The sequence below is a fragment of the Hoplias malabaricus genome, chromosome X1, assembly GCF_029633855.1.
Source record: "Hoplias malabaricus isolate fHopMal1 chromosome X1, fHopMal1.hap1, whole genome shotgun sequence".
Classification (NCBI taxonomy): domain Eukaryota; kingdom Metazoa; phylum Chordata; class Actinopteri; order Characiformes; family Erythrinidae; genus Hoplias; species Hoplias malabaricus.
Genome location: NC_089818.1, coordinates 6,160,077 through 6,181,645, shown reverse-complemented (window position 1 = coordinate 6,181,645; position 21,569 = coordinate 6,160,077). Strand labels below are relative to the sequence as shown.

At 41.2% G+C, this 21,569-nt stretch overlaps 1 protein-coding gene across 1 annotated transcript; it reads right to left on the bottom strand.

Moving 5' to 3' along the window:
• Positions 1–874: 874 nt before the first annotated feature.
• LOC136675999 (distal membrane-arm assembly complex protein 2-like) lies at positions 875–12,165 on the bottom strand. The gene is made up of 6 exons (XM_066652845.1): positions 12,121–12,165; positions 3,540–3,727; positions 3,301–3,381; positions 2,209–2,348; positions 1,827–1,989; positions 875–1,342 (listed from the first exon to the last, which is right to left on the bottom strand). Exons 1-6 carry the CDS (start codon positions 12,136–12,138, stop codon positions 1,147–1,149), a joined length of 786 nt encoding a protein of 261 aa, XP_066508942.1. The 5' UTR covers positions 12,139–12,165; the 3' UTR covers positions 875–1,146.
• Positions 12,166–21,569: the final 9,404 nt, after the last annotated feature.

Sequence of the window (21,569 nt, the reverse complement as noted above, 5' to 3'; positions counted from 1 at the left end):
AAACCCCTCAGTGTCACTGCTGGACAAAAACATCCAGCTATTATTAGAACATATCTGTCCATTTACATTAGTATTGACAATATATTTTGCACAATTAATATTATTGTGCATTTAAATGTGATTTGTTCACTTAGAAAATATTCAAAAATATTCAACATGACCAGAGCTGCTGAAAATATATTGTTGTGCATTTGGAAAGTCCTACAGGAATTTTGTATTAGTCACAATACTCCACTTAAAGAACTTTCCCAATTTTCCTGTGGTTCCTGTGGTTTAGATGTAAACAATTATTCAGATCCTTCTCATGGCTCTGTTTCATCAGTAGTGTATTTAAAACAAGTCATTCACTTTGTTTACATCTCAACAATGACTATTCAGACTGTTTTATTTAATTCCCTTTAAATCTGTTACAGCAATAAGTGGACACACACACACACAAAAGATTAGGTTTCCAAAGCAAAAACACCTTACCTCTCCTCAGAGTCGTCCTCCGTCATCTCCCACCACACACATAGAGTTCACACTCCATTATAATAAGGATTATAGGATTTACTGCACTCTGAACTAAATCTCTTACCTGCATAGACACAACACAACCGTACAAAAGAGGAGACCCTTACATTTTCACCTAATCAAAGACACGAGGACATTTAAATATTAATGCACATAATCACATAGAGGTTTAGCAGTGTGGTCTACAGGTGCACACTATTTAATAGACTTCAGAAAATGATGAACAGCAGCAGCAGCCCATAAAATGCATGTGCTCTGTCACATATGCTGTTATTTCATGTTCCATTTCATCACTGATCTGGGATTTTACAATCTTTAAAGAGAAGAAATAACATAATTTCACAAAAGAAACGAATGTTACACAGGTTTAAAATGTCAGTGTGTTGACCTTTTATTTATATTACATTAGTCTCCCCTTAATTACATCATAATTCCAAAAATACAGTGACGTTTGAGGAAAGTATTGGCAAAACATGTTATGACTGGAACCAAATCCAGCTGAGACCAGAAAGACCACACACCTTCAGTGGCTTAATAAATATTTCAGAATGTCCTCAATACACCGTGACATGAACCTTAAATACTGTGAATGTGGAAGTGAGCTGAATCTCTGCCCACAGTCCCGTCAGTGTTTTAGAATTTCTCCATTTGAGTCTCTTTGCTGTGCCTCTGTAACTCCGCTGTCTTTGACTCCTCCGTGTGTATGAGTCCCTGTTCATATGCTGCTCCCGTGATCTCGCAGTGAGGCAGCATCTCCTCCAGAAGAATCTGCACCAAACCTGGGTTCTTAAGCCGCGGGAGAGAGGACACATCCAGACGCCGCAGCTTCCTGCAGATTTTAACAGGAACAAAATGAGCTTGAGGTTACTTAGTGTACACTGCATTCTCAGAAGTGTTGGTACAGCCCTTCTACTGAGAGGAATCAGGAACTTCCAAGTGGACTAAATGCTAACATAGCTTGAATTTGATCTCAGGCTTGATTTACTAAAATGAAATTATTGTTAATATAATCACAGTTTCATCTTATAATTCTTATTAATAATAATTTAAGCCTAAGTCAAGCCAGACCAATAGGAGAAGAACTGAGGGGCTCTCCTCCTGAAACAACTGTCCAATTCATCTTCATTCACCAATTCATCAAACATTCAAACAAAAGCATTAACCATTTCCCAGGTCTGGTTTACTCAGGTTCTCTACACAACATTAGACTTATTCCACTACCAGATCAGAGTCCTTAGACATCAGATATTTACACACATGATGCATCTCTACTTCGGGAGTTTCTCTAAAACAGGTCTGAAATGTGAGTGAACCTGAGGTGCTGCAGCGCTGCGAGACCACCCTCAGTGATTCGGGGACAGTGAGACAAATCCAACTCCTGCAGGCTCTCCCCAAAAACGTGCAAATGAGCGAGAAGCCAGTCATCCACCTCCACGCAGCCCTGCAGACAGAGGGACCGCAGACCCTCCTGACTCACTGTAGAGAGAGGCAGAGGGAAAAGAAGAGAGAGGCCATGAATAATTAGCCATGACTCTAGAGGTCTCCTTGCAGTGAGAGCAGCGAAAGCTTTATAGCTCAGGTTCACGCTGAGAGACTCTTTTAATGTACAGTACTTAATTATCCCTGACTTATTCTTTCAATGATACAGGGTTTATATTTCCTTGGTGTGACACATAGAACTGAACAGAGGTTTACCTATGTTCTCCAGTCCAGCATGGTTTATCAGTGTCCTGTTTAGATCAATCTCCTCAATCGTTAGCTCAGGTGTGTTTAGAAAGTCAAAGCTAAACTTTCCTCTGGAGTCCGGTCTAAACCACTCCGACTGGCCTTTAAACCTGCGGGTCAGACCAACAGAACACACACTTATTAATGACATGGTGTTATTTTTGGTGTTATATAGTCATTAATAAACTATAATAATATAATATAACTATAATATTCTACAGGAGGGGGCGCAGTTCTACTGAGGATCAGCGCAGCTGTGCTGATGTGAAGCAACAGCGCCCCCTCCAGTTAGATACTGTTTTATACAGCAGTCCTACAAGCGCCGTTTATTAGTAAACATTAACATTAATAATAATAATAATTATTATTAAAGTTGCATTTATATAGCACCTTTCTAATGCTCAAGATTGCTTTTCACACAGGAAGACAAAAAAGTGACAGGGTCTGAGAGAAGAGGACATCTACAAGGGTTGGACAATGACAGTGAAACACCTGGTTTTAGACCACAATAATGTATTAGTATGGGTTAGGGCCTCCTTTTGCGGCCGATACAGCGTCAGTGCGTCTTGGGAATGACATACACAAGTCCTGCACAGTGGTCAGAGGGATTTGAAGCCATTCTTCTTGCAGGATAGTGGCCAGGTCTCTACGTGATGCTGGTGGAGGAAAACGTTTCCTGACTCGCTCCTCCAAAACACCCCAAAGTGGCTCAATAATATTTAGATCTGGTGACTGTGCAGGCCATGGGAGATGTTCAACTTCACTTTCATGTTCATCAAACCAGTCTCTCACCAGTCTTGCTGTGTGTATTGGTGCGTTGTCGTCCTGATACACGGCACCGCCTTCAGGACACAGTGTTTGAACCATTGGATGCACATGGTCTTACTGGTGCAATGTGGAGTTAATGAAGATTGTCCACCAGGCTGCTCCAGTTTAGCCATGAAACCTCCCACACTACAATGACAGGGGTTTCACTTTCATTGTCTAACCCCTGTATGTATTATATATTATATTGCTGACATTCAGTACATCACATTATGATTTAACTGCAGTAGACTGTACCTGAAGGACCCTCCCAGACCCAGAATATAATAAGCTGCGGCCACATTGACGCCAAAATTCTTCTGTGTGTAACCATAGAACCTGCAAATAAACCACAGCATTACAAGCAAGACCACCCCTGGACAGAAATAGACGGTCTCTCTGAACAGTCTCTACTTCTCAAGAAAACATCTCAACAGGAAATGAATCAGTAATTACCAGCAGAGCCAAAGAACACAATATAGAACTGAATTACTCACACGTTTTTTTGTCGAACCACTCGGTTCCTCATCCAGCTGTTCCAGCTGATCAGATGTTCTACATCGTGAAAGTACTGATTCAGCAGCAAAAGGAACTTGTTGAGGACTGAGGAAGGAGGCAGAGGACTGGAGGTGTATCCTCGTCTAACCACATGGAGATTTGTCAAGGCTAAACAGTGCCTTTTCAGCTGATGTAGACAAGGAAACAGGAAATTAAGTTAAAGTGGTAGTTTTGGAGAGAGACCTTAGTGTTAGGGCCCTTAGTCCCCTTGAATTTCCCCTGGGGATCAATAAAGTAAGTATGTAAGTAAGTATGTATGTATCTATCTTAAAATAGCAACTAACAAAAACATCTATGATATGAATCCTCTGTCTGTTTTTATTTCACTAAGAAAAATGAAGCATTGATGAATTCAGGGGTCACCAGGTGCTTTTGGCTAAATATATTTACTTGGTTACATTTCTACAAAAATTATTTTCTACTGTGACACATCCATATGACGTACAGATCTCGTGTGCTGTAACCTACAGAGAGCTTCCTCACAACCCTACCACACCTTTAAGTCAGTAATATACGCGTTATTAGGTTACATTAATAATTCACTATTATAAGAGTTGGGGACTGGAGGGGTCTGACCCCAGTGATTAAGACTTGAACCCCCACCAAAAGAGGGTTTTCAAAAAAAGGGGGGGGGTCGAAACCTTTACATTTACAATAACATCTACAAATAAATTAAATATTAAATATTTAAATGTAAATATTACAATAAATATATCCGTATCTGTTAGAACACCCCTGCTCTGGAACCGCGGTAAAGTTGGCTCAGCGTTCGATATTCGCCAGACATTCACCCACGAATATCCTGGTTATTAATAAAAACAAAATGTACTCGCCAAATGACTACTTCAGTGCAATTACTACATATTGTGAACTTATTCACACACACTGGCGTTCAATGTTTTTACTGCTGTAAGATGTGAAAATATCATTATGTGATTTACAGATGAGTTCTTTCTGGCGGAGAAGCGCTTTAGCGACGCAACTTCTTTTCAAAATAAAAGTCTTGGGTATGAGCCATTTAAATATCAGCATTTAAATACGTAAACCCTGTAACACACTTTTGAAAGCTGATTGAACATCAGCTTCCCTGTGTGTTGTATGTAAACCTTGTAACAAATTTGTGAAAACAGATTCTGTGTCAGATTTTCTATATTTTCTGTTTCTGAACTAGGAAAAATGAGTTTCACAATTAAACGACATGACCCCTGGACCCAATTTCAGTCCTATGATGTAGTACACCCAAGGACCAATACATTTCATGCTCATTTGGACATGTGAACCTTGTAACAAATTTGTGAAATTAGATTTTATATGAGATTTTCTATATTTTCTGTTTTCGGACTAGGAAAGATGGGTTTCACAATTCAATGACATGACTCACAGCCCAAATTTCAGGCCTATGATGTAGTACACCCAAGGACCAATAAATTTTATACTCATTTGGACTTGTGAACCTTGTAACAAATTTGTGAAAACACATTCTATCCGAGATTTCCTATATTTTCTGTCTCTGGACTAGGAAAGTTGGGTTTCACAATTAAATGACATGACTCACAGCCCAATTTTTGGGCCTATGATGAAGTACACCCAAGGACCAATACATTTCATACTCATTTGGACATGTGAACCTTGTAACAAATTTGTGAAATCAGATTTTATATGAGATTTTCTATATTTTCTGTTTTCGGACTAGGAAAGATGGGTTTCACAATTCAATGACATGACTCACAGCCCAAATTTCAGGCCTATGATGTAGTACACCCAAGGACCAATAAATTTTATACTCATTTGGACATGTGAACCTTGTAACAAATTTGTGAAAACACATTCTATCCGAGATTTCCTATATTTTCTGTCTCTGGACTAGGAAAGTTGGGTTTCACAATTAAATGACATGACTCACAGCCCAATTTTTGGGCCTATGATGAAGTACACCCAAGGACCAATACATTTCATACTCATTTGGACATGTGAACCTTGTAACAAATTTGTGAAATCAGATTTTATATGAGATTTTCTATATTTTCTGTTTTCGGACTAGGAAAGATGGGTTTCACAGTTCAATGACATGACTCACAGCCCAAATTTCAGGCCTATGATGTAGTACACCCAAGGACCAATAAATTTTATACTCATTTGGACTTGTGAACCTTGTAACAAATTTGTGAAAACACATTCTATCCGAGATTTCCTATATTTTCTGTTTCTGAACTAGGAAAGATGGGTTTCACAATTAAATGACATGACTCACAGACCTAATTTCGGGCCTATGATGAAGTACACCCAAGGACCAATAAATGTCATACTCATTTGGACATGTGAACCTTGTAACAAATTTGTGAAAACACATTCTATCCGAGATTTTCTATATTTTCTGTCTCTTGACTAGGAAAGTTGGGTTTCACAATTAAATGACATGACTCACAGCCCAATTTTTGGGCCTATGATGAAGTACACCCAAGGACCAATACATTTCATACTCATTTGGACATGTGAACCTTGTAACAAATTTGTGAAATCAGATTTTATATGAGATTTTCTATATTTTCTGTTTTCGGACTAGGAAAGATGGGTTTCACAATTCAATGACATGACTCACAGCCCAAATTTCAGGCCTATGATGTAGTACACCCAAGGACCAATAAATTTTATACTCATTTGGACTTGTGAACCTTGTAACAAATTTGTGAAAACACATTCTATCCGAGATTTCCTATATTTTCTGTTTCTGAACTAGGAAAGATGGGTTTCACAATTAAATGACATGACTCACAGACCTAATTTCGGGCCTATGATGAAGTACACCCAAGGACCAATAAATGTCATACTCATTTGGACATGTGAACCTTGTAACAAATTTGTGAAAACACATTCTATCCGAGATTTTCTATATTTTCTGTTTCTGAACTAGGAAAAATGAGTTTCACAATTAAACGACATGACCCCTGGACCCAATTTCAGTCCTATGATGTAGTACACCCAAGGACCAATACATTTCATGCTCATTTGGACATGTGAACCTTTTAAAAAATTTGTGAAATCAAATTCTATGTCAGATTTCCTATATTTTCTATGGGTTGATGGGTGTCACAATTCAATGACATGACCCACAGCCCCAATTTCAGTCCTGTGATGAAGTACACCCAAGGACCAATACATTCCATGCTCATATGGACATGTGAACCTTGTAACAAATTTGTGAAATCAGATTTTATATATTTTCTGTTTCTGGACTAGGAAAGATGGGGATCACAATTAAGTCTTCGAACTGCACATTTTATTTAGGTTGGTTGTAGATGCTCTAAAATATATATTTTTGAACATAAAATTATGCATTATCCTGCTGAACTACAGGAACTGTTATTTAACTATTTACATCAACACACACAGGGACATATTACACATCAGTGCAGTGTGGACAGTGCAGGTCCTGTCCAGTTTGAGAGAATGTCTCCCATTCTTCTGGTGTCATTGCCAGACATTTGTGGTGGAACCAGAAATTGCACACATTACACTGTATCAGCAGAGTAAAAAGAAAAAAAGAGAGAAAAAGAAACATGTAATTGACTGTGATTTAGAGACTGACAAACGTTGATCTATTACAACAAACTGGAATACTGACCCACTGTGTATAACAGGGATAAGATCTCCGTGCGCACATGTGGCATAATTCATCCAGATTATCTGAAATAGGTAGTTTTGGAGAAAATTCAATTAATATGACATTTTAACTGATTTCTATATCTTTATCCTGAGTTTTTATATTTCAATATTTAATATTTAATATTCAATATTTCAAATAACATTTTTTATAACATGAAGAACTTCGCAAGTAAGTACCTTTCCTCCTATTCCTAATGTAACACATTGTGCAGCAATGAATGTAAGTTATTGGAACCTCTACTTGCAAAGTTCATCACAAACTGAAGCAGCTGTATTACAACAGGATCATTAGAGTTGGGAATTTATGGAAACTATTCATCAAGAGAAAAAATGTTATTTGAAATATTTGATTTAAAAATAAATATACAGTTTGGGAAACCCAAGGTTAGTGTGATGTATGAAAATGTACAAAATAATTTGCTTGAATCCTACAAATAATCAAAAACACTGGGAGTGAACAGCAATTTATAATATATATTAAAATAAAAACTCAGGATAAAGATATAGAAATCAGTTAAAATGTCATATTAATTGAATTTTCTCCAAAACTACCTATTTCAGATAATCTGGATGAATTATGCCACATGTGCGCACGGAGATCTTATCCCTGTTATACACAGTGGGTCAGTATTCCAGTTTGTTGTAATAGATCAACGTTTGTCAGTCTCTAAATCACAGTCAATTACATGTTTCTTTTTCTCTCTTTTTTTCTTTTTACTCTGCTGATACAGTGTAATGTGTGCAATTTCTGGTTCCACCACAAATGTCTGGCAATGACACCAGAAGAATGGGAGACATTCTCTCAAACTGGACAGGACCTGCACTGTCCACACTGCACTGATGTGTAATATGTCCCTGTGTGTGTTGATGTAAATAGTTAAATAACAGTTCCTGTAGTTCAGCAGGATAATGCATAATTTTATGTTCAAAAATATATATTTTAGAGCATCTACAACCAACCTAAATAAAATGTGCAGTTCGAAGACTTAATTGTGATCCCCATCTTTCCTAGTCCAGAAACAGAAAATATATAAAATCTGATTTCACAAATTTGTTACAAGGTTCACATGTCCATATGAGCATGGAATGTATTGGTCCTTGGGTGTACTTCATCACAGGACTGAAATTGGGGCTGTGGGTCATGTCATTGAATTGTGACACCCATCAACCCATAGAAAATATAGGAAATCTGACATAGAATTTGATTTCACAAATTTGTTACAAGGTTCACATGTCCAAATGAGTATGAAATGTATTGGTCCTTGGGTGTACTTCATCATAGGCCCAAAAATTGGGCTGTGAGTCATGTCATTTAATTGTGAAACCCAACTTTCCTAGTCCAGAGACAGAAAATATAGGAAATCTCGGATAGAATGTGTTTTCACAAATTTGTTACAAGGTTCACATGTCCAAATGAGTATGACATTTATTGGTCCTTGGGTGTACTTCATCATAGGCCCGAAATTAGGTCTGTGAGTCATGTCATTTAATTGTGAAACCCATCTTTCCTAGTTCAGAAACAGAAAATATAGGAAATCTCGGATAGAATGTGTTTTCACAAATTTGTTACAAGGTTCACAAGTCCAAATGAGTATAAAATTTATTGGTCCTTGGGTGTACTACATCATAGGCCTGAAATTTGGGCTGTGAGTCATGTCATTGAATTGTGAAACCCATCTTTCCTAGTCCGAAAACAGAAAATATAGAAAATCTCATATAAAATCTGATTTCACAAATTTGTTACAAGGTTCACATGTCCAAATGAGTATGAAATGTATTGGTCCTTGGGTGTACTTCATCATAGGCCCAAAAATTGGGCTGTGAGTCATGTCATTTAATTGTGAAACCCAACTTTCCTAGTCCAGAGACAGAAAATATAGGAAATCTCGGATAGAATGTGTTTTCACAAATTTGTTACAAGGTTCACATGTCCAAATGAGTATGACATTTATTGGTCCTTGGGTGTACTTCATCATAGGCCCGAAATTAGGTCTGTGAGTCATGTCATTTAATTGTGAAACCCATCTTTCCTAGTTCAGAAACAGAAAATATAGGAAATCTCGGATAGAATGTGTTTTCACAAATTTGTTACAAGGTTCACAAGTCCAAATGAGTATAAAATTTATTGGTCCTTGGGTGTACTACATCATAGGCCTGAAATTTGGGCTGTGAGTCATGTCATTGAATTGTGAAACCCATCTTTCCTAGTCCGAAAACAGAAAATATAGAAAATCTCATATAAAATCTGATTTCACAAATTTGTTACAAGGTTCACATGTCCAAATGAGTATGAAATGTATTGGTCCTTGGGTGTACTTCATCATAGGCCCAAAAATTGGGCTGTGAGTCATGTCATTTAATTGTGAAACCCAACTTTCCTAGTCCAGAGACAGAAAATATAGGAAATCTCGGATAGAATGTGTTTTCACAAATTTGTTACAAGGTTCACATGTCCAAATGAGTATAAAATTTATTGGTCCTTGGGTGTACTACATCATAGGCCTGAAATTTGGGCTGTGAGTCATGTCATTGAATTGTGAAACCCATCTTTCCTAGTCCGAAAACAGAAAATATAGAAAATCTCATATAAAATCTGATTTCACAAATTTGTTACAAGGTTCACATGTCCAAATGAGTATGAAATGTATTGGTCCTTGGGTGTACTTCATCATAGGCCCAAAAATTGGGCTGTGAGTCATGTCATTTAATTGTGAAACCCAACTTTCCTAGTCCAGAGACAGAAAATATAGGAAATCTCGGATAGAATGTGTTTTCACAAATTTGTTACAAGGTTCACATGTCCAAATGAGTATAAAATTTATTGGTCCTTGGGTGTACTACATCATAGGCCTGAAATTTGGGCTGTGAGTCATGTCATTGAATTGTGAAACCCATCTTTCCTAGTCCGAAAACAGAAAATATAGAAAATCTCATATAAAATCTAATTTCACAAATTTGTTACAAGGTTCACATGTCCAAATGAGCATGAAATGTATTGGTCCTTGGGTGTACTACATCATAGGACTGAAATTGGGTCCAGGGGTCATGTCGTTTAATTGTGAAACTCATTTTTCCTAGTTCAGAAACAGAAAATATAGAAAATCTGACACAGAATCTGTTTTCACAAATTTGTTACAAGGTTTACATACAACACACAGGGAAGCTGATGTTCAATCAGCTTTCAAAAGTGTGTTACAGGGTTTACGTATTTAAATGCTGATATTTAAATGGCTCATACCCAAGACTTTTATTTTGAAAAGAAGTTGCGTCGCTAAAGCGCTTCTCCGCCAGAAAGAACTCATCTGTAAATCACATAATGATATTTTCACATCTTACAGCAGTAAAAACATTGAACGCCAGTGTGTGTGAATAAGTTCACAATATGTAGTAATTGCACTGAAGTAGTCATTTGGCGAGTACATTTTGTTTTTATTAATAACCAGGATATTCGTGGGTGAATGTCTGGCGAATATCGAACGCTGAGCCAACTTTACCGCGGTGCTCTACCGCATACCATTCCTTGTTATGTGTTACTGCACAGGCCAGAGAAGGCATTAGTGTATGTAGCTATCTATCTAGCTTTTTAAAAACACTTTACTGCCTTCAGTAAATCACTCGCACGAAGATGTCAGATTGTTCAATTACCGTTCCACCTTAAGAGCTGCAGCGGCGATACAGAGGTATCAGGCTGACGGTGTGTTTTTAGGCGGCGCTTTAAACGTATCACTAACTTCGTCGGCTTTTAAAGTGGAACCTTCAAATAAGCCACTTTTATTTTATTTTTTTATGTGGACTGTTTGTATTTTCTGCACAACACAAACAGAAATGTATAAAACTTATCAAGAACTTATCATTCTACGGGTGTAATGTACGCACCATTTTAAGGTGGAAGGGAAAATTTGAACAGGAACCTAAAACTAATCCTGTGGCTGTAGTCGTGAGGTATTAGCTGCGGCTGTGAGTAGTTCTACAGTAAACAGTACTGCAGTGGATCAATACACTGACGTAAAATACATGGCTGAGACACATTAGTTAACTAACGTTATTCACTAAAACAGAGTTTACTTCAGAGACTAACAAGAGCCAAACTTCCATCTTAAAGCACTCCACAGCTCTCCCCCTAACATTTCACACTGTAGATGCTGTATTGGTCCCAGTATGAATGGATGAGGCAGGACAAAAACCTAAGCTACAGTGACTTTCAGTGACATTATTCCCATTTATTCAGAACTAATTAACACATGGTTCCCGTGGAAGAGATTCTGTTTAATATGAATTTCATTTTCCAGGGCAAGAAATCTGCTGACCCCTGACTACAAAGGTTTGTGTGTGGTATGTGACACATTCGGTGGTGTAATGGATTTATCATTAATGTACTGCAGACATTACAGTAAACAAGCAAGACTCTGTAAGGATTGTAAGACTAAAGTTTACTGAAGCACGCACCTGCACTGTACTGGTTTCCCGTTATGACCTGAAGAAAGATTTGACCCCTTCCTAATTGTCATTGTATAATTCACACCCTGATTATTATCCAACCCGTGTTTATCTCACCACACGGCTCTCTGTACACAGCGAGTGGTTTAGACCTGTGTGCCACATTGTCTGTGTATTACAGCAGGTTTAAAGTGTGTATTATAAAGAACGTTAACAGGTTCCTCCTCTTTGTGATTGTGTTTTTTTAAGAGTTGCTGCACTTTACAGACGGCCCCTAAGCCTGCTCAGCCCTAGCTGCTTTACATTAATCAGATATTTAGACCTAGCCTTTAAACGAAATAGCAATAAGTTGTTTCTCTGTTTTATCATGACGTATATACACAGAAACAGAGAGAGAGAGAGAGTGAAGGGTATTCTCACCGACACGGATACAGCCATTACTGCACTCTTCTACTGCAACCGCCGAGGGACAAACTTGTAAATTTCACCGCGTTTCTGTTCAAGTGCTTGTATTCCACTAGGTAAACAGCAGGGGGCGCCAGACGAACGCGGAATAATTGAGGCACCGGAAATCAAGCCACTGTTTTATTTATTTTTTAGCCTTTGTGTTCAGGGGTGTAGAGAACATGAAGCTCTTGTGAAAATCAAACTCTGTTTAAGCTTAACCTCTACCTTAGGTTTAGAAGAATGACCATACAGATTGAGCTCAGGGACAGTCGTTGTCGAGTTGAAGGAACAGCGCTGTCTCTACCCTCAATATCCACGGCTGACATGCCCTCAAAAAAGACACCTAACCCCCCACTATATAAAACATGCAATTTAAATTAAATGTAATTAGCTGAAGTGTTTGAGGAAAGCAGAATACTCCGCTATTAAACAAAAACGCTTTTGTATTATTTTTTGTGATTTTTTTCGATTTTATTAGTAAAAAGCTGAGTGAACCTCATCTAAGTGTGGTGATTTCCTCATTTTGCCAGTGGTTGTATGTAACTGTTTTGGCCTGGAGAGATGTAGCGGATTCTGCAGTGAAATGGAACATTATTGTGTAGAGCTACAGGAATATTACAAGGTGAAAGGTAAAATGCAAATAATTTTTTTTTGTGATACACTGTGCAAATAGGAATGAAAATGCATGAGGTGCAATCTATTAAACAGATAAGAGATTAGCAATAAATATAAATAGAGTAAAACATAATAGAGATCTCAAATAAACACGGGATGTCAGAGCAGTGGTTTGCAGTGCAGAGGTGAATAATTCTGTTTATATTTTGAACTGCAAAATGTGCAAAAGACAGTGGGCAATTGTAATAATGCTGTAGATTATTTGTAAAGACCAAAGAAATTGAGACTCTTCTGAAGAGGCACAGAGGCAGAGTGACTCTGAGGATGTGAATAACCTGCCGCAGGAGAGCACTGAGCAAGGCCAGGACTCGGAGCCAACTTTAAAAGTACATGCTGTGAGAGGAGGGATTACGTAACGCAGCCTTATGTGTGTGAGTGGAGTTCTCCCATTTGCCATGTCAGTGTTTCCTGTCTGATGTTTGGGACTCTTGTTGTAGAGACATGTTGGAGACATGAACGAGAGTTGGCTCACATTGCACTGTGTGTGCACACATATATCAGCCCCTTAGGCAGTTAGTTAATAACCTTGGCTGTAGATGCACTCTTTAGATACTGATGTTTGGAAGCCTAGACTGGTTTTTGACCCTTGGCTTTACAGAAACAAAAGCAGAACAGCTTCATGAATACGGTTCTATATCTTCAGTAATTGGAATAAACACATTGGGAAGAAGAGATTATTTGTTTTTCCGGAGCAGAGTAGAATGTCCTGTACACTGTCGTGCTGTGATGTAGATGACTTGTTTGTGAAGAGACAGCTAATGCATCTGAGAAAATATGGGCCCTTTTAATTTTTTAATATTCATTCATTATCTGTTAGCGCTTATCCAGTTCAGGGTCGCGGTGGGTCCAGAGCCTACCTGTGTGGCTGCAGGAGGTGTCACTGCAACAGGTGAGTAACAGGGAGAGTGTTTGAATGAATATAAGACTGGCAGCAACATAATAGCAATGAGCTGAGATAACATAGAACCCACTTGTCAAGACCCCAGCACTATAGAAACCACCTTAAATAACACAAACTGCTCAGCAACAATCTAGACACACCTTAAAGGGAACATCTGAAATTGTAATCATAAATAAATAAATAAATAAATAAATGAATAAAATTCAAGATGGGCGGCACGGTGGCGCAGCAGGTAGAATCGCAGTCACATAGCTCCAGGGGCCTGGAGTTTGTGGGTCCGATTCCCGCTCCAGGTGGCTGTCTGTGAGGAGTGTGGTGTGTTCTCTCTGTGTCTGCGTGGGTTTCCTCCGGGTGACTGTCTGTGAGGAGTGTGGTGTGTTCTCTCTGTGTCTGCGTGGGTTTCCTCCGGGTGACTGTCTGTGAGGAGTGTGGTGTGTTCTCCCTGTGTCTGCGTGGGTTTCCTCCGGGTGACTGTCTGTGAGGAGTGTGGTGTGTTCTCCCTGTGTCTGCGTGGGTTTCCTCCGGGTGACTGTCTGAGGAGTTTGGTGTGTTGTCCCTGTGTCTGTGTGGGTTTCCTCCGGGTGACTGTCTGTGAGGAGTGTGGTGTGTTCTCTCTGTGTCTGCATGGGTTTCCTCCGGGTGACTGTCTGTGAGGAGTGTGGTGTGTTCTCTCTGTGTCTGCATGGGTTTCCTCCGGGTGACTGTCTGAGGAGTTTGGTGTGTTGTCCCTGTGTCTGTGTGGGTTTCCTCCGGGTGACTGTCTGTGAGGAGTGTGGTGTGTTCTCCCTGTGTCTGCGTGGGTTTCCTCCGGGTGACTGTCTGTGAGGAGTGTGGTGTGTTCTCCCTGTGTCTGCATGGGTTTCCTCCGGGTGACTGTCTGTGAGGAGTGTGGTGTGTTCTCCCTGTTCACCCCCTCCAGGGTGTATTCCTGCCTTGCGCCCAATGATTCCAGGTAGGCTCTGGACCCACACTGAACTGGATAAGGGTTACAGATAATGAATGAATAAATAAAATTCAAGATGTTTCCTCCCCATGTGCCGCTCTCAAGTTGGTTCGAGATAGAAACTGGTCTTATGTGTTTAGGAAGGGAAATGGGTAAAAAGTGGCTCTGTCCAGCTCACAGCAAAGAAAGAGAACTCCAGACACTGAAAATCATGAAAAAAGATTAGGAATCATCCTCCATACGTGGGGAACATTGACTTATTTATGCTGTTTCAGATTATTTAAGTAGGAACCCACTCTGAGAGAAAAATTTAGGAGAGCACTAACTGCGTTAAAGTAAACACAGAGAGAACGTGCTACAAAGCGAAACAGCTCGAGTTACAAATTAGTTTCTGTGGTAATTCAAACAGTGAATACAAACAAGTTAGACTCCAGACACGTACAAAAACAGCAGTTTTTCTCCTCTAACAGACCACTCCACCCTTAAAAGATTCCCATAGTTATAGGTTTTGCTTTTAAAACAACATAGAAACTACCTGGAATCCCCAAAAGTGACCCCTAAAACACGGAGTGAGCCATCTTCAAGGATCTACCCGGAAGCAAGTTAACCCTTTCAACTCGAACCCCGCAATGAGCGGGGTAGAAACACACCTTATATAATCAGCTTTGTAAGTCTTGAATGTCTGAATGCATCTGTGAGCTCCGTATACCGCTAGAAAGCGCAGATCCTACCGTTTCTAAAAATAGCGCTCTCATCGCGGTGCTGTGAAGCCTCTGGGAGTAATCCAGTGTGAAAAACCACCTAAAAATCAAGGCGCTCCTTCAAAATCTGTGTGTTATGTTCTTGTCATGAAAGACTATAATGATAGGCGCTAAAATCAGAAAAAACCGCTGAAAAAGGGACAAGAAAGACGCTGTTTACTTTCAGTTTCGTTTTGACTCACATAACGTCAACCCACGCTGTCTCTGGGCAGAAAAATATGAGTCATCAGCAAAAATATATTCCTATTATTGATTTATAGTTTTTCAAGGTTTTTTTTAGGTTTCACATCAAATAACACTGCATTAGATCAACAAATATAAACTAAAAAGCTTAAATAATTATTTATTGTGTGTTTTCTAAATAAAGAAGTATTATTTCATCATTTTTTAAAAAGATTATAATAATAATAATAATTGTAAATATTATCAGCATCTGAGAAAACTGCCAAAGTACCAAAATGTTTTTTTATTTGTTGGGATATTGTCCATATTTGCCCTGAACTAAATTCCTGAAAGTCTGGGCCTGCTGTGACTGTCAGAACTTTATCAGTCATACATCCCAGAGCTTAGAATATCAAGAAAAATATGTCCGTCTGATGCTACAAATTTATTTTATCACAGTAATATGACATGTAATAAATTAGCATCAAAAATGCTTATGTTTTCAACTAAAAGACACCTCACACTAACAATCTGTGTCAAGATATCCGATGTGGGAATGTGATTTCAAGGCTGTACATTGAGAAATATGAAAAAAAAAGCAGGCGCTAGGTAAAATTTTTGGTCAAAACATGACAAATTTATAGAAAAATTGATTTATCGGTCAGCATGAAAACCTCAAGTGATTACATATTTGAGTAGCTAAGGTTCTTTAGAAAATAAAACAACATAGCCATATTCAATATGTCACATAATTACTGTTTAAATGCAACTGAAAGAGGCACTGACAAATAAACGGAATAGCAAAATAGCTATATATATAGGGTCCATGGGGTAACTGCAATGTTCTTTGGTGTCGGTCAGTTCCCTGTTCACAGAGTGCCTTAGTTGTTCTGCCAAAGTCTTTAAACCCTGTCCTCCTCCCCTCACCACCTCATTGTGCTCTGAGATCAATATTCAATTATCTGTATCTCACTAGTGATGGCAGCTCCTGTGATGGATGTCTTTAAGGAGACTCTGTGTGCAGTGATCCCATCTCTGTCCTCCACATAGACTGCATGGTGAAGGCTGATGCTTTCCTCTAAATCACTTTCATCATCAGCCTCATTTCTCACTGCAGTGCTCCATTTACTGTTTTCAAAGTATATGACTTTGACTCTCAAGGTGTACACAGCACATCACTAATTCAATACGTCTGTTATTTTCCCCTTGTTTATAAAGTATTTCAACATTTAAGTGTATGCTTCGTCATGCAGATTATTATTTGTTTGTTTTTAATATATTTTCATGTAATTGCCTCAGAAATACCTTTGCAGTTGCACATGCACAAGAAGTTTAACCACCACAGGAGAACATAATGTGATGCTCTGGAGACCTGCAGATCCCGGGTGACCCAACCAGATGTCTGATGGTCCATGGTCGGCGTTGGCCAAATGCACAGGCTTCAGAAAGATGGTCCAGATTGGGGTGTCCCTGCTTGCTACATCCAACCAGGCTGGACCATGAGCATGAGGCCACACCTGCTCTCCCCACTCACCCTCCAGAACAAGAGAGTGAGGGTGGAAATTGATTTCAAGCATTCAGCCTGAGCTTAATTACCCCTGCTCGTGAGAGAGTGCCCTGCTGCCCCTTCCTCTGGTGACAGAAGCAAAGCTCTTAATCACATAATCAGAAGGATCTGCTCTTTTATCTCAATAATGTCCCCATCGTCCATCGACCCCCCACAGAAACCTCCAGGAGGTCCAGGTTCTGTCTGAAAACCTCAGAGTCTTGATTCTGTTCTGAACATTTTACATTCACACAGGACACATGAGTCTGAAACCCTTAATTTCACTGTAGTTTCTCGTGGAGAGCTGTGAGAGGGTGTGAGACACCATGAAGAATTTAGCTCCATAAGTCTCTGCTGGTTCTCCCGGGTCTGAGTGATGCTGTGGGCTGTTTTTCCTGGGCCAGAATAGGGCTGTTGGCTGGTTCTTCCAGGCAGGAGCACTTTTGTGGTCTGGTTCTCCCGGGCCGGAATGCTATCGTGGGCCAGTTCTCCCGGGCTGGCGCAGAACGGGGACTGCTGTTCAGGGCTAGATGATGAACAGACTCGTGTAATGTACACAAACTGCATTCCGTGTGACTCTGCCTTCTTTTGGCTGGCTTTAATTCCAGCCCAGAGCTTGCAGCAGAAACCCAGCTGAAACAACGCCTTTAAATCTCCAGCTCTCCCACAGCTTTACTTTCCCCACTCACTGCATCCCTGCCTTTACTCGGACAGGGTCCAGCTCTGTCATAAACACAAGCACTGTGTGTGACCAGTGTGATCTAACACTAGCAAAAAACTGTCACTATACTGGTACCCTCAAGGGAACATATTCTGTACCTTTAATTAGGGAAAATAATTGTACTTTATTCTACTATAATTCATTCATTCATTGTCTGTAACGGCTTATCCAGTTCAGGGATGCTGTGGGTCCAGAGCCTACCTGGAATCACTGAGAGTGATACACCCTGGAGCAAGTGCTAGTCCTTCGCAAGGTGACACACACTCACACATTCACTCACACACTCACACCTATGGACATTTTGAGTAGGCCATCCACCTACCAACATGTGTTTTTGGACTGTGGGAGGAAACAGGAGCACCTGGAGGAACTCCTTACAGACACAGTCACCTGGAATGGGCCTCAAACCCACAACCTCAGGACCCTGGAACTGTGTGACAGTGACACTACATGTAGCGCCACCATGTCACTCTCAAATATGAGAGTTGATTGATTTAATACGCCCCATTTCATGGACTTCTATGTTTATTCATTCATTCATTGTCTGTAACCGCTTATCCAGTTCAGGGTCGCGGTGGTTCCAGAGCTTTCCAGGAATCATTGGGTGCAAGGCAGGAACACGGACACAGGGAGAATACACCACACTCCTCACAGACAGTCACTCGGAGGAAACCCACACAGACACAGAGAGAACACACCACACTCCTCACAGACAGTCACCCGGAGGAAACCCACACAGACACAGGAAGAACACACCACACTCCTCACAGACAGTCACCCGGAGGAAACCCACGCAGACACAGGGAGAACACACCACACTCCTCACAGACAGTCACCCGGAGGAAACCCACGCAGACACAGGGAGAACACACCACACTCCTCACAAACAGTCACCCGGAGGAAACCCACGCAGACACAGGGAGAACACACCACACTCTTCACAGACAGTCGCCCGGAGGAAACCCACGCAGACACAGGGCGAAAACACCACACTCCACACAGACAGTCACCCGGAGGAAACCCACGCAGACACAGGGAGAACACACCACATTCCTCACAGACAGTCACCCGGAGGAAACCCACGCAGACACAGGGAGAACACACCACACTCCTCACAGACAGTCACCCGGAGGAAACTCACACAGACACAGGGAGAATACACCACACTCCTCACAGACAGTCACCCGGAGGAAACCCACACAGACACAGGGAGAACACACCACACTCCTCACAGACAGTCACCCGGAGGAAACCCACGCAGACACAGGGAGAACACACCACACTCCTCACAAACAGTCACCCGGAGGAAACCCACGCAGACACAGGGAGAACACACCACACTCCTCACAGACAGTCACCCGGAGGAAACCCACGCAGACACAGGGAGAACACACCACACTCCTCACAGACAGTCTCCCGGAGGAAACCCACGCAGACACAGGGAGAACACACCACACTCCTCACAGACAGTCACCCGGAGGAAACCCACGCAGACACAGGGAGAACACACCACACTCCTCACAGACAGTCACCCGGAGGAAACCCACGCAGACGCAGGGAGAACACACCACACTCCTCACAAACAGTCACCCGGAGGAAACCCACGCAGACACAGGGAGAACACACCACACTCCTCACAGACAGTCACCCGGAGGAAACCCACGCAGACACAGGGAGAACACACCACACTCCTCACAGACAGTCACCCGGAGGAAACCCACGCAGACACAGGGAGAACACACTACACTCTTCACAGACAGTCGCCCGGAGGAAACCCACGCAGACACAGGGAGAAAACACCACACTCCACACAGACAGTCACCCAGAGGAAACGCACGCAGACACAGGGAGAACACACCACACTCCTCACAGACAGTCACCCGGAGGAAACCCACGCAGACACAGGGAGAACACACCACACTCCTCACAGACAGTCACCCGGAGGAAACCCACGCAGACACAGGGAGAACACACCACACTCCTCACAGACAGTCACCCGGAGGAAACCCACGCAGACACAGGGAGAACACACCACACTCCTCACAGACAGTCACCCGGAGGAAACCCACGCAGACACAGGGAGAACACACCACACTCCTCACAGACAGTCACCCGGAGGAAACCCACGCAGACACAGGGAGAACACACCACACTCCTCACAGACAGTCACCCGGAGGAAACCCACGCAGACACAGGGAGAACACACCACACTCCTCACAGACAGTCACCCGGAGGAAACCCACGCAGACACAGGGAGAACACACCACACTCCTCACAGACAGTCACCCGGAGGAAACCCACGCAGACACAGGGAGAACACACCACACTCCTCACAGACAGTCACCCGGAGGAAACCCACGCAGACACAGGGAGAACACACCACACTCCTCACAGACAGTCACCCGGAGGAAACCCATGCAGACACAGGGAGAACACACCACACTCCTCACAGACAGTCACCCGGAGGAAACCCACGCAGACACAGAGAGAACACACCACACTCCTCACAGACAGTCACCCGGAGGAAACCCTCGAGTCCCTGGAGCTGTGTATGCGACACTACCTGCTGCGCCACTGTGCTTCCCTACTTTTATGTTATATTCTTTTTTTACGTACAATTTTTCTAGAATGATAGATTTGAAGTATTCCCCTCTCCTTCTGGAGAAGAGAATATAATCAAACTTAAGGGGCGCAAATAGACACCACTTTAACACCACTGCTGTACCCTTCAAGGTATATTTGTAGCTTTAGTGACAATAATGTACCTGTATAGTACTTTTTTCTGACAGTGTACAGAGGATAAAATCTTCTTCAGCTTTTCCTTCAGTGAAGAACAGTGACTACTAAACTCAAGAAAAATATCAGCCCTGCAATGATGCTAGATTCTGCTGGTGCCTCTATGGAATTTGTAATATTTTGTAAGCACTCAGTGAACTGGTGTACAGAAACATATTTCGACCATTCCAGTCTAAACACAAATGCTTGTAAAATATGCTCCATGTGTGTTATTTAAAGCTTGCAACAAATGTCAACATATATCTCCTCTTGTATTTGTCTGTTTTACAGTGTGTCTGTCAGTAACGGTGTTGGCATGGAACTGCTGTAGATTTATCATTTTTAACAGCTAACTGAAGCATGGTCAGTCTATGGCTTGTATTCACACAATGATGTATCTATAACCTCACAGAGGCTGAATGTGTTCATGCTAATTGTCAGGTTTCGGCTCTTGGTATTTTGGTATTCCCTGTTCTGTTTACTTAGCCACACCCTCATTTGTGTCATGTGACTTTTGTTCACAGGTGTCTCTCATTTCTGTCTTAAAAGCCTAGCCACTTATCTCTGGCTGTTTCTCAATACAAAACATGTCAAGTTCGACCTGCTGTACCTAGCAGTAGAAACTGAGCGAGTTCGACTCGTGAGTACAACCTCCCGAAGGCTCTGTGGTCGTTCTCTAATTGGAACGCTGGCATACTTGATGAGTCACCGTCTCCGTGGCATGAAAAAATTAATAGGGCTGAGGTTGGTGTGAAATGCGTTCTGGGATATCTGACTCTGTCAAGTCTACAGATGTCATGTCCCAGTGCATCAATAATACGGGTGGAACAAGAACACATCCGGATATTTGAACTACAATTGGCTAGATGTGGACTTTTAAATGAAACAGTACTTGGGCTGAGACTGATGACGTTTACCGAGAACACGAGAACACATAT